At 37.6% G+C, this 14,104-nt stretch overlaps 2 protein-coding genes across 2 annotated transcripts; one reads left to right on the top strand and one right to left on the bottom strand.

Moving 5' to 3' along the window:
- Positions 1–352: 352 nt before the first annotated feature.
- LOC148854014 (peroxidase 41-like) lies at positions 353–2,433 on the bottom strand. The gene has a single exon (XM_088982344.1). The coding sequence runs from the start codon at positions 1,648–1,650 to the stop codon at positions 655–657; it is 996 nt and encodes a 331-aa protein (XP_088838470.1). The 5' UTR covers positions 1,651–2,433; the 3' UTR covers positions 353–654.
- On the top strand, positions 2,305–13,715 carry LOC148854013 (alpha-mannosidase I MNS5-like). Its single transcript, XM_088982346.1, has 17 exons — positions 2,305–3,209; positions 3,939–3,981; positions 4,073–4,138; positions 4,229–4,290; positions 4,564–4,663; positions 4,839–5,021; positions 5,409–5,410; positions 5,881–5,927; positions 6,026–6,205; positions 6,458–6,578; positions 11,156–11,237; positions 11,328–11,413; positions 11,587–11,687; positions 12,315–12,456; positions 12,542–12,692; positions 12,874–13,231; positions 13,349–13,715. Exons 1-16 carry the CDS (start codon positions 3,058–3,060, stop codon positions 13,105–13,107), a joined length of 1,752 nt encoding a protein of 583 aa, XP_088838472.1. The 5' UTR covers positions 2,305–3,057; the 3' UTR covers positions 13,108–13,231; positions 13,349–13,715.
- Positions 13,716–14,104: the final 389 nt, after the last annotated feature.

Here is a 14,104-nt window from a genome sequence, read left to right as displayed (position 1 = left end):
TTGATCTTTTTTTTTTTTTCTTTTTTGGTGAAAAAAAAACTTATCTCCCTCCTATATGTAGAAGGATGAGATGTTTTCATGTATGCAGAGTTTGTATGGGCCAGAGATCCAGACTCGAATCCAGGATGGATTCATTCCCCATAATCCACAACAACGTCAACGTGATTATTCCCTATTTCACGTATGTAGTGCAGAAACAAATAGAATGGTAGAAAAGAAAGAAAAAAAAAAAATGCAAGAGTAGATTGAGATGGAAAAACAATATCAACATCGTCTCCATTAATAATTTATTATTTTTTTTCTTTCTGATTTTATGCCTCCCCAAGAACAACTCCTGCCAGCCCAATTTCAATTGAGGAAAAATTATTCCAATGTAGATGTAAATTTATAAAATTACACATACACATTCTTAAGACAAAGATAAAGATAGAAAAACTAATATTTTATCAGATCGATGAAGGATAAAAAAAATAACAGAACAAATGGTAATAAGCAAAGAATATTCATCATCATATTCTTCCCTCATTCTCTTTTCTGATTGGGTCGATCAATCGATCATCATCATCAGCTCACCACCACCCATTGTAATAAATAATAAAAGATTCTTTTTTTTTTTAATAAAAGAAAAAAAAGAACCAAAGTTAACCAACCAAATCAAGTTCTGATGTTGTTAAAGGAATCACATCTGCGACGGATTTCCCCCTTTCGTCCGGTCTTCACACTAAGAACACTCAGCTTCTCCATTGCATGACTGAACGACTGAAAGAATGCAGTCTGATTTGCTGCGAACATTTCCACGTATGGCTTGGTCCTGGCATCGACCATCAATATCTGGTCTATCTGCAACAACCCTAAACCTCTCTGCAGGTTCTGGTAGTACATGTTGTCGAACTTGCCGGGCGTCATGACGTCGTTGAAAGCGGCCATGGTGGGGTTGGTTTCATAGTTGGCGCATGCCTTCCTCAGCCCCTCGGCGTACTTGGCATTGAGGGTGGGATCGATAGGCGAAGTTTTGCTGTAGTTGTAGATCCTGCCGGCGAACTCCTTGCAGTGAGAGAATCCGATGGTGTGGCCACCCATCAAGGCCACAAATTCGATGACAGTGAACCCCTTGGATGCGAAGAAGGTAATCATTTCGGAGACGGAGGATTTGACGGTGGGGAGATCGACCCGGCTGGCCTGAGAGATGAGACCATCCTTGCGACCCAAACGGACAGTGTAGAAAGGGCCACCAACCATGGTGATCAAGTCACGGGTGGCATGGGCTAAGATGTCAGCGCAGGATACAACTCCAGGGCAAGTGAGCTCGAGGGCGGTCTTGGCGCGAACAATGAGATCGAAGGCGTCGCCTGGGAGGGAGAGGTTTACGTCGCTGTCGCGCTCGGCTTTGTTGAAGGCATTGGAGGAAATGAGGACTGAAGCATCACAGCCCTCGACCATGCAATCGTGGAAGAAGAGGCGGAGGGTGCCGGCGGCAGTTGTGGGGCTGGTGATTTGTTTGCTGGTGACAATTTCTCGAATGGTATCTTCGAATTGGGGACATGATTTGCTGTAGTAGTCGGTGGTGAGCTTGGATTCAGAAGGTGAGATGGTGAAGGATGAAACAAAAAGGATCCCAAGTAGTAAAGAAGGCAATGCCACTGCCCCCATTATTTACTGCTTCACTCTAAATAACACCAACAATCCTCTCTTGTGGGGCGTGGGTGGAGCAGGGGCGGGTTGGGGGGGAGGGGGAGACGATTGAGACCTGCTTCCTCAGGCGAAGGATGGGAAATAGGGAGAGATGGAGAGGAAGCAGATCTGCTTCGTTTGTGGAAAATGGGACTAGATTTGGAGGAGAAAAGCAGAGTGGGAAAGAGGGAGGCGTGTTGTGGAGGAGAGGGGTTTCAGGGAGACATGGGCTATATTCGGAAGAAAGAGAATGAATCGAGTTTCTTATTAGACTTTTGGTTTTCATTCCAACATCTGTTTTATCTTTTTTGTTTCTGGGTTTTCTTTTAGTGGGGAAATGGAGATGGAACAGAGTCAACAGACATCAAAAAAAGGGAGAGAGCCAGAGCCGTAGAGGTGGAGTACAGGGGAAGGTGTGGACCCTGCGACCCTGGCCTGGTCATTACCGGATTCCGAATTCCGATTATTAGGGGCGGACGGAGGGAAGGAGGGGACGAGCTCTTCTTTTTGAGCGTGGATTGCGCTCCTCCTCCTCCAGACTCAGATATTCAGAAAAAACCTTGGATTGGCATTGGCTGTTTGGAAATGACAGCCTGGGCTGTTTTCAACCATCTGGCTACATCTTGACACGGTATCCTATTGATTGCAATTGCTCCTTTTACCCTCACCCATGTTAACGTGTCATACACACGAAGTTTCCAAACAACCCAGCCAAGGCTGTCTTTTTCCAAACAGCCAAACTTTAATGGCTGACAAACGATGATCCAATCGCTTGATCAAGGCAAAGTTCGGTGTATATATAAACGCTGTCAACTGTGAAAGGGGTACGTGATTGCAATCAATTCCTGGGGCTCAAGGAGCTTAATCTACATAAATCATATATATAAAAGCATTCATTCCCTTGTGCCGGAAAGGGTGTATGAAGAAAGATCCCTAACTATATTGGTTGTCCTTATGCCATGCTTCATGATCCAATTGGTAAGATTTATTCTCAAGGACCGTTGCAGCCCTCGAAACAAGAAAATATGTGATAAATTACAGGAGAATGACTGTTTAGCGCACCTCAGAATATATACAGGTGGGATGAATCTTGACCATAAATGTGGATTGATGTCAAAATCATCGGCAGGATGCGATTTATAAGATTACTGATAGGTTATGGGAAGTCACAATTTTAGAATTCTGAAACGGATTGCAATATCATAAATCAATGTTTAAGCTCACCTATATTTAAATATGTAAACATGGTTTAATTAGGCGGAACAAGCGAGGCCTTGCACTTCACCAAAAATCCTTCAAGCCCTCGTGCTGTATTGTTCGGCAGCTGCATATCTCTGCTGTTCTGTCAACGGAAACAAGAGAATATTGTCTAAGTAGATCCAAAACATGTTGACTCCTAATCCCAAATCTACTATCAGATTTAGGATATGGGTTCTTCTCTTCTCACTGCTTTTTCTCGCTACCTCCAATTTAGCCAAATCTGAAACCGGTTTTCGAGCAACTAAGAAGAGATTTATGAGAGAGAAGGTCCGGAAAATGTAAGAAAATCGTCAGTTTCTATTCGGTTTTTATGCTTTAATGTACATGATTTTTAAATTCTCTGCCACACACGGTCTGTTCTGTTTAGTAATTATTGAATTTGAGTTCAACGGAGTTCTGTTTGTTTTAAAAGCTATTAACTTTGCAATCCTTGTTTGTTTTCTTTAATTCGATAATACGCTATTTTAATTTTGCTGATGCTAAGTTGAATTGTTAGTGGTGTTTTTTTTTCACGATAATTTCATTGTTTCTGATTGAAATTTAGAAGGACCGATACAAAACATAGATTTTATGAAGTTCTTATCTTGTAGCCATGGTCTCTCTAAGAATGGACTTTTTTTTTTTTTTTTCCTGCAAATGGGTTGTTTTTTGTGATAAATTTTAAGTTATGTGCTGAAAGCTTGAAAGTATAACCAGGGATACGGTAACTTGCAAATTTTGTGGGAGCTAATAAGCGCAGCGTTTCTTCTAAAATTGAAGGTGCTCTATAGCCCCTACAGGAAGGTGGCATGTAATCTGAACTACCGATTGAGTCACGGCTAACTCAATTGGTACTATGCATTTGCATATGCTTTTTCTTGTGTACAAATTACAAACTACAAAACCGGTCTTCATATACATTACATTACGTATGTACCTACATACCAACTTACCTGCATACGCATGTTATCCATTCTAGGCGCGGGACTATCTTTGCTTACAACTTAGATGCTTGTTTTCCTTTTCAGGTTTTACCATGCATACAACAACTACATGACTTATGCATTTCCGGTCAGTTCGAAGTCCATGAAAATTGTTGCAGATTGATAAGTTCTAATTCATCCACTATAAAGTTGTAAATGGCTATACTACTGTTTTGCAGCATGATGAGCTAAAGCCTCTTACGAAGACATTCACTGACTCACTTAGTGAGCTTGGAAATTTGAAGGTGATGGTTATACACTTCTTAGCTTCCTTTAGAGTTTATATTTACATTAATAGCTTTTCTAACAACATTCTCTCTCTCCTCAATTTTCAGCTTGAACACTTACCTCAAAACTATAATGGATCAGCGCTTACACTTATCGAATCATTATCCAGGTAGGGTATATGAAATCTTTGGATATTTAAATTCTGAGCAGTACATGTGATCCTTATCTGTTGGTTTTGGTTTCAGGCACACTTGGGTATTTTTATAAGTCTACCATATAAGTTTCATTTTAACAACTCTTTTGGGGGTCTTATAACTTATATCACTTCTTTGTTTTTGCTTATTTGGAACTAATATTATTGTAAAACTACATGAGCTCACCGTTCTGATATCATGGTCCCAAGTCTTGATTGTCCTTTTCCTTTTCATTCTACTTTTGGCAGTCTTGTTGTATTCGGCAACAACACAGAATTTGAAAGAGCAGTTCTTTGGCTTTCTGAGAATCTCACCTTTGACGTTGATGCAAGGATAAACCTATTTGAGGTATCCAACTCAAGCAATTTATGTTCATACATAAATCTTCCTAAAACTGGGTGAAGAAAGGTGGCAGTCATTTTTACTGATGGTTGTCACTTGTAAGCTGAATGGTATTATGTTGAAATAAGTTAAATATGAAGTGCTCTGATGAGCTTCCTTCCCCTTGCTTGCAATTGTGTAGTGCAACATAAGAGTTCTTGGAGGGCTTCTTTCTGCTCATATTCTTGCAACTGATTCTAGGAGCAGGTTGGTTCAAGGGAAATATAATAATCAGCTTCTTGCTTTGGCTGAAGATTTAGGAAAGCGCTTTCTATGTGCATTTGCTACTCCCACTGGATTACCATATGCATGGGTTAATCTTAAGGTATTTCTTAATTCATTTTTAAGTTAGTAGACTGTACCTCATTTTCAAGTTAATATATTATAATTGGAACATAATATAATAAGGACATAGACAAAATGCAATGCATGAATAAAAGTGTAACTGTGTCTTTTACAAGCAACAAGACTATTAGAATAACTTTTACATGTGATCTTACATAATGCAATAAGTGCATCAAAAGTAGACTATGCTCACGTGGTGACATAGTAATATGTTGCTGAATGCCTTCTTTCAAGTGAAGAAATTAAGTCCTGACTAGGGTTCTATTAAACATTATTCATGATATATGAAAATATAATGCACTGCTGCTTAAGTGTCTTTTAAAAGTGAGAGCCAACTTCAAATTTGTGCAGCATGTCTTCTTCACAGTAGTGGTTTATTTAGGAGATATATTGGCATTGTAATCTTTCAGAGTGCTTTTATCATGATAGGGGACACTTTAATATCTCTGTGCTTACATTATAACATGTGCAGGGGATTGAAAACCACTTTTTGATAGGTTCCATCTAGTGATCAAGACTCAAAGTGCTGTCTTAAAATCATTAGAATTGTCTCTTCAGTAGAACTTAAGTTGTATATGTTTAGCCATTCAAGTTTGTTTCTGCAGATTGGATCTCCATAAATTTCATGCTCCAGGAATGAAAAATATCATACATCATGTAAAATGTACAAGTGTTAGAATATACAAATACTAGTAGAACTTGTTCATAGGCGTTCCATTCTTACATGAGGTTTTTGATATGATCTTTTGAAATTTGAAAAGTATTGATATAACTTGTTGGTTTTGTTCATAAGAGGGGTTTTATGACTCTACATCAATGAGAAATTCTGTGATGGACAGTAGTGTGATGGAGAATGAGACAACTGAAACAAGCACTTCAGGATGTGGTAAGGGCTTATGCCTTGTCTTTACATTCTAGAATGCATCTGTAGATGAAATTTCCTAACATTTTCTTATACTTATTTTATAAATTTTTGGAATTTAGGTTCACTCATCCTTGAAATGGGGGCATTATCAAGATTAACTGGGGACCCCAGATATGAAGCTACCGCTTTGCGTGCTCTTCATAAGCTATGGAGCATGCGAAGTCCTTTAAATCTCCTAGGAACTACACTTGATGTGGTCACTGGGGAATGGATAGAGTATTCATCTGGCATTGGGGCTGGTACACTCTCTTCATTTTCTTATCTCCTCAATATTCTAGCGTTCATTCCATGAAATTCTTTTGATTTACTTGAATTTTCAGTTTCATTAGGTCAGTGAATTAAGTGAGTTTGATAGCCTTTCCCTCTCTGACTTTCTGTTTGACTTGAAATGTCTTGTTAAATGGTATGTTATATTTTTCATATTAGCTTTGCATCTTTGTCATTGAGTAAATACTATGTTTCTGATGCTGGTTTCTGGGGACCTTATGTAGGAGTTGATTCCTTCTATGAGTATCTAATCAAAGCTCACATTCTTTTTGGAAGGGAGGAGTTCTGGGACATTTTTCATTCTGCATATGTTGCTGTGCAGAAATATTTCCGGCATGGACCATGGTACTGCACTGAAAATTTCTTTTATAGTTCAGATAGCATTTTATTGGTTGTCTACTTGTTCAGTTGTTCCTTGATTTATTTTATTTTAAGGGTTATACTTTATCTTGGATGCCATGATTGTTTATAACTTGCTGGAATTAAAATAATATCTTAACTGGCTCCTAAATGCTTTCCAAAGTAGATACCTAAGGCCAGAAAAAGTAAAAAGGGCCATTACCCAAGGATCCACTTTTGGTAGTTGAGATCAGATTTGAACTTTGCTGTGTCAGATTGGGTCTTGTTTTTCCAGAATTTGATCAAGTCGATAAAGAGGTCTCAGGGGACTGATTTGGGGAAGTTATGGGAATGCAAATTTGTAATTTAATGATATGCTTTGATTTTCTCCTCGTTTTTGTTATGTGGTATTACCTTAACACCTGACAAGATTGTATGGATTTTTACTTTTAATGAAATTCTTTTTTTTTAAATTTACCATAAAAAAGATCAGATTTAGCTTTGGAAACAGCCTCTCTGTAGTCAGGCTGTGTACATCTGTCCCTCTCCAGATCCCGCATTGGCAGGAGCCTCGTGCACTGGGATGAACTGTTGAATTTTTTGGATCATAGCAAACAACGTGACTTCTTTTTCCCCTTTTCTTTTCTTTTAATGAAAAATTTTACAGAAGAGGGAGCACTTTAGAGTTTTGTTGATAATTGAGGATAAGATTACAACTTTTTTCTTTTTTTTTGGGGGTGGGGGTGGGGTGTGGGTGTGGGTGGGAGATCGGGATGGAGGGGTCAAAATTTACCCGCTTGCAATCAACAAGTATCTTCTATAAGATCAGCATTAAAAGTTTAATGTATATATGTGGAGAGGACTCCACTAAGGTCCATGTTCATGGCTTTACCTCCTAACTCCCAAGTGATCCCCTATGTTGGCCCATGGACCCTCCCCTCATTAAGCAATAGATTTTAGAGGTATTTACACTTAAGAACTGATCAAAAAAGAAAAGAAAAACTAGGATATACATGCAATTATGATATGATTATGATTTTCAGAAGGTTGCTCTGAATCTGGATTTTTGAATTTGCCAGAAGGAAGAGTTGTGGAAATCCCCTAAATCAGAATACTGGCCTTTTGACCATTAGTCTTGAAGCGGAATGACCATTTTTTATATTTTGAGTGGGGCCTGGTGAGGGAGAGTGGACATGGACAAATCACAGAAGAATTTTGTTACAGCCAGTGTTGCATGGGCTTGGACATAGGAGTCCGAATCTGACACGTGTGCAAGATTTGTGGACACTTCTTAGTTCTTACATAAATAATATTTATTATATATATATATAATAAATATTATAATTTTTATATTATTGTTAGAATTCATAGAGCTTTGTATGCATAACGATATATTGTTAAATTAATTTTAAAATTGACAAATTAAACTCACAACCTTTGTCATTCCATGTCACCACACTAGTTTTGTTTTTCATCATTTTCCTAATTTCACGTTTAATTGGAAAAGATCCACTAAACAATGGATCATAAATTATGTATAAATTGGAAAAATATAAATATTCGAGTGTCCTATTGGATACTTAAATGGTTGGACACTGTTAAAATAGAGATGTTTAAAGTGAGGATTTGTAATCTTTGACAGTTGATACAATGCGCATTTTGGTAAATCCACTTGATTCACATTATAGCTGAGTTGGGTGCATATTTTGGAGAATCAAACACAAGTTGACTCTACTGATAGCATAACTGACTCCCTCTATAAATGCCCAGCTGGCCTAGTTATAAATGCCCAAAAACTCTTCTTATTCATAACTGACATAGCTATAAATGCCCCAAGACTCTCCTTATTCCCTCCAGCTATAATTGCCCTCATGTGATTAAATGTTTAATTATTTCCCCCCCTTAGCTGATTGTTGACCTTTCCTCTTCCTGGCATTAATTGGGGCCTATCATGGTCTAACTGGTTGGCCAGGCCATTCAACACATCACCAAGCTAGAATTCCAGGTCCATTTCACTACTGAACTGCTTGCTTGCAAAAAACTATTGGCTCAGTCAATGATCTGGTGGCTGGGCCACTTGAACTGCTGAACCCATTACAGCCATCATGCACATATATGACCTTTGCTCTGATGTGGCCATTGTTTTCAACTGATGGTCTAACCAGTTGGTCAGACCCAAGTTAGAATTCCAGGTCCAATTCACTACTGAACTCCTTGCAAAAAACTATTGGCCCAGTCAATGACCTGGTGACTGGGCTACTTGAACTGCCAAACTGTTTGACCCAGTCAGTGGGTCATGGATCAAATATTAATTCTCTTTTTTTTCTGACATTTTTAATATTTTTATCCAGTTCTATCATTAACAAAAATAATTCTTATTTACTGCACTTGTTTTTGTTTAATATGATGGATATATAATATTAAAGATATGCCCAACTTTTTCTACAAAATTTTCGTATTTTCTGTTTTATATATTTATTATCTAATTATGATGTCATGGGTTGACCCTTTTGACTCTGGCAGATTTACTTCTGACCCACCAAACTTTTTTCTATCTATTTGTGGTTCTGCTAGAGGAGGTTCCTCTGCCTTCCTTTTTTTCTACCTCAAGGAGGATGTGACTCTGAAAGTATCTGTTGGCATTGTTTATCCCTCACTATGTGCTATTCATTTTCCATTCTTCCAAATCTTCTCCCTTTTGCTTTGCCTTGAAAGAGATGTTCTTTTCTGCTAGGATGAATGATCTCACCCTGGATTGCATGGCTGTATCTTGAACTGGATGGTCATACAGTGCCACAGGAAAACCACCATATATATGGTTAGACACGTAATTGACATTTATTTTTCATTCCCCCCCCCCCCCCCCACCTTTTTTTTGGAGGGGTGTCACTGGTTCACATAGTGAATGATCTTTCTTTCTTTTTTTTTTTTTTGTGTGTGTGTGTGTGTAAAACAGAATGATTTCTGAGAATGTATGCAAAGTTATATGGGTGTTTAGTAAGGGTATGGTTCTATTTTTATTTATCAAAAGAAAGGGTATGGTTCTATTGGTGGGGTTTGGTTGTTGTTTTGTTATCGTTTTTTATTGGGTTGATTAGGATTGTTTGTTCTTTTGGTTGTGGGTTGTTTCCATGTTTGTTTGTTTGGTTATGTGTTGGTTGTTTTTTCTTTAATTTTTAGTTTAAAAAGTGCTGGTTTGTGGAGGGTGGTGTATTGTTTCTTTTTTTCTCTCAGGTGATTGCTAGTCACCTTTCCTGTGTTCTTTCCTTTTCCTTTTAATAAATTTTATTTTGTTTTATTATCAGAAAAAAACATAGTGAATCATCGTGTTTTAACTTTTTAACCATCAATACAAATATTTGCTAATCCATTTACAAGTATGTAAAGTCTGTACAAATTATAGTTATCAAAAAAAGGATGCTAATCCATAAGTAGCGACCTAACATGTTCAAATTAATATTTACAAGTCCCAATTGTATTATAAGAAAATTGATCATGTTGGCTGCTCTCCTCAGATGGCCCTTGGCACTTGTGAGTTGTGACATTACATCAGAGAGGCTCGACCCTTCGCTTCCAAAATGAATGGCTCATTTAGATGGATTCCAGGGCTATGCATTTTCCTTAATGATAGACTGGCAAGGGGCATTTAGACCATCCTTAACTTGGGGCTTTCCTCTTTCAGGGTGGCGCTATGTTAATATTTTCCAAGATAGGCTTTTTATTGTTGGACTTATGCTGTGCCTGGCCCCTTCATGCAAGTTATGTGTATTTAGTTTTCACTGTATCATCATCAAAGCAGCTCACTTGATCTTTTATCAATATAAAAGGCCAAGGAAGCATGCTCTAGGGCATGGGATCCCAGAAATGAATGAATTGTCCTGAATGTAGGCAAGTACATGGACAATCATAAATGGATGAACTGCCCATGTTGGTCTTGTGTCAGATTTTGATTTTTGACACACCATGAATTCTTGATAGGATACCTATATGGTTTTCCACTTTCTTGCTTTCTGCTTTCTTTCTTTCTTCTTTCTTTGTCCTTTTTTTAATGGCGAGGTAAAAATTTATGCACATTATGAACATCTAACATACATAATGAATTTATTAGGTAACAAAGACAAACTTCTATATTTAATTATGCATTTTATAGGTATGCGATGATATTTCACAATCTAAGGAATCTTTTAATATTAAATACTGATTTTGGATGTGTCTTTGGGTCCATTTTTTTCATCTTGGATGTCTTGACTTCTAGGCACACGTTGGGTTTCAATTCCCATGTCCATGCATCACTATTCACTAGTCATTAAGAATGATTTGAGTCCTCAATTCATACGGACACATGATCAAGACATTTGCAATCAAACACCATTAGTAGGTTTTAAAAGATTATGGGGGTGGGCCTGAAGTTCGACATGTAAGTGCATTTCAACATTTACAGCTACAGAGGCATGGATGCATTAAATGGAAGTGGGAATGAGAATCCCCTATCTGCATGTGTTTATTCTTTCTACTTGTCTAGCTTCATAGTTTAATGTTATCAAAAGTTCACATTAAGTAACAATGCAATTATTGTGTTCTAGGTATCATGAAGCTGATATGAGGACTGGAAGGGCTACATACTGGCAGCTTACAAGCCTTCAAGCATTTTGGCCTGGCCTACAGGCAAGTGATGAAGACCTTAACATTTTCATAATTGAATTTTGGATGTTTGACCGAAAGTGGTATCTTGATCTTTAGGATATTCTTCAACAGGTTCTTGTTGGAGACATTTTGGCTGCTAATTCATCCCATCGTGAGTTTTTTCATGTGTGGGAAAAATTTGGTGTGCTACCAGAAAGGTGTGCATGGTTTGAAACTTTGAATCTTATTTCTTAATTAAACATTTACATGAGATTTTCCATTCATGTCCTCTCCCTTGTTTTCTTCTTCTATGGTTGTTCTCAATGGTTATGTTTTCTTAACTCTCTTTTTTCTTTTAGATTTAATCTCATGGTAAGAATGAATTATATAGGTATTTGCTGAACCATGAAATGTTGCATCCTACTGAGAAATATTATCCTCTACGCCCTGAATTGGCAGAGTCCACATTTTACTTATATCAAGCTACCAAAGGTCTGATCATTCTACTTTTCACTTATATATCCTTACCTTGAATCAATCAGAAGCTTCAATATCACTTGCTCTCCCACCCACCCACACACACAGCGAGATATGGAGAAAGAAGCTAAGTTTAAATATGCACATAAACAATATAACAGTTCATGAGACTTAATTTCTTAAAATCCTAGGCATAGATTCTGATGCTGGTTTCCCTTTTAAAATTGTATTACTATTCTTTAACCTCCATGGCACTTTTGATTTTTATGCTAAGGTTCATGCATTTTAGTTAGTCGACAAAATAAATAATTAGTCTGACAATTTAAGAAATTAACTGATAATACAGTGGAAATTCAGGAGTTTTGTCTAGTTGATTCTGATATGCCTCGTTGAACTATTTGTGTATCATTGTAGTAGCTGAGATGTGTCAGTGGGCAATACAGTTGCTTTCCATTTTGTTCAACTAGCTGAACATACCCTTTTGAGTATGTCAAGAATATACCCTTTTGATTTGATGCCTCAATCTGAAGAGATATGTTCTTTTCTTAGGAAGGTCTTAAAGTTCAACAATTATTTACCCAAAAAATTGTCCTTGAATGCGATTTTTGTCTTCACTTCTGCTTATACACTTGCATATTTCAGATCCTTGGTACATGGAAGTGGGTGAATCAATTGTAAATTCTCTTAATTTATATACTAAAGTGGAAGGTGGGTTTGCAAGCATAAAAGATGTGACAACCATGCAACTGGAAGATCATCAACATAGCTTCTTCCTGGCAGAAACGTGAGAATTCTATTTAAAGCCTGGTGATTGATTTTGCCATATGTGAATGTAAATGCAATATTTATTTTCCTTTCCTTTTCTGCAGGTGCAAATATCTTTATCTTCTTTTTGATGATTTATTTTTGGCTGATCAAAATTATATATTTACAACTGAGGGTCATCCTCTTCCTGTATTAAGTAGTTGGCATGAGAGGCTTCCAGAGACCTTCACTCCAACTAATTGGACTTTTCCCAAGGTTCTAGTCTCTTACCTTTCCTATACCAATATTTTCAGAATTATGTCTTGGTTGGCCAATTTCCTGTCCCCCCCCGCAGTTGCCATGTTTGTGCATGTTCTCCGCTTATACTACACCAGGGACATAAATATGTGGATAAAATAATTATTTTATGACATTATATGATATTTTTTGTTTGCAGGGAATTAGCCAAGTAAAACGTGCAAGTGCAATGTCTTTGCAAGTTTGTCCAGCTTCTACTCTGGTACGAGGAACTACTGCCCAATTGGTGGAGAGTGCTTGCCATGTCCCTGATGCTCGTGCTGACCACAGGTGCATGACTGATGAGGAATGTGGAATTGACTCAACTAGTTGTCGGAAAAGAACATGCAGCATGGCTGGCTACTGTGGCCTGTGGCTGCTGTTCATACCTTAATTCCTTGTTAACCCTCTTGCTGTCTACACCATAAGGCCATTCTTCTTTTTTTTTTCCCCTTTTCCGACAAGGAATAACTGCAAATCCCATGGAACAAGATTAGCGCGTAAGGGTCTTTTTTCTGGTGAGAGACTGTCTGTCACATACACAAGACATAGTCTTTTGTTGTTTATGTCTGCATTCCATTAAAGAAATGATTTTTTTTCTTAACATCATATGAACTATGCTTGATTTTCTCCAGTACCATATTCAAATTCATGGCCCACTGCTGGATACTGATGGCATTGGCATTCAAATTACAAGTTTGCCAAGCTCTTCGCTGCCAATAAGCTTCATTTTACATATAACCAATGAGTGCAGAACCATGTGCTTGTTCTTCCGTGATTGATTTTGCTCTCCAACGTGTGCCCAGATACAGATATGAGATATCCTCCCTTATGAGTGTTTTTTGTTCTGTAGACGTTTCTTAATATGCCTTTATCAAAATATCGTCATGTCATTATCAAATCAATATTTTTTTGGGTTTTGATTTATGTGTGTATCCCAAGGATTGAGTGTTTATTTATTATTCCCGTGATTTGGTGTGTAATTGTCTATGGTTTATCAAATAATTTTCTCGATTCATCTGATGTGGTGTCTAAATGTCTATAAATAATTTATCAAATAATTTTCTCGATTTTAAGATAAATCAAGTATAAACATTTATTTAATAAATGAAAATTATACCAAACACGTGTTAGAATCTACCTACATTTCGCGTCTCTTTTCCACAACTGTTTTCCCGGTTTTACCTCCTTCCATTTTTTCACATAAAGCACGTGGTGGATGATGACAGTTAACAAAGCTAGGTTCCAAAATGCCCTCTTTCGCTCTCAGGAAAAAAGAAAGCTCCCTTTCAAACTTTTCATTTTTTGGAGAATCAATGGCGGCCCAAGCGATTCCACGTCCCCTTCACCTGCTAGCTGTCACTATGTTTCAGCACAATCTTGAATCTTTC

Source organism: Nelumbo lutea, chromosome 4 (assembly GCF_056320005.1).
Source record: "Nelumbo lutea isolate HS-2025 chromosome 4, American lotus-T2T, whole genome shotgun sequence".
NCBI classification, from domain to species: Eukaryota; Viridiplantae; Streptophyta; class Magnoliopsida; order Proteales; family Nelumbonaceae; genus Nelumbo; species Nelumbo lutea.
The sequence above is the reverse complement of the archived record's forward strand: the minus strand, read 5'-3'. Positions and strand labels throughout refer to the sequence as shown.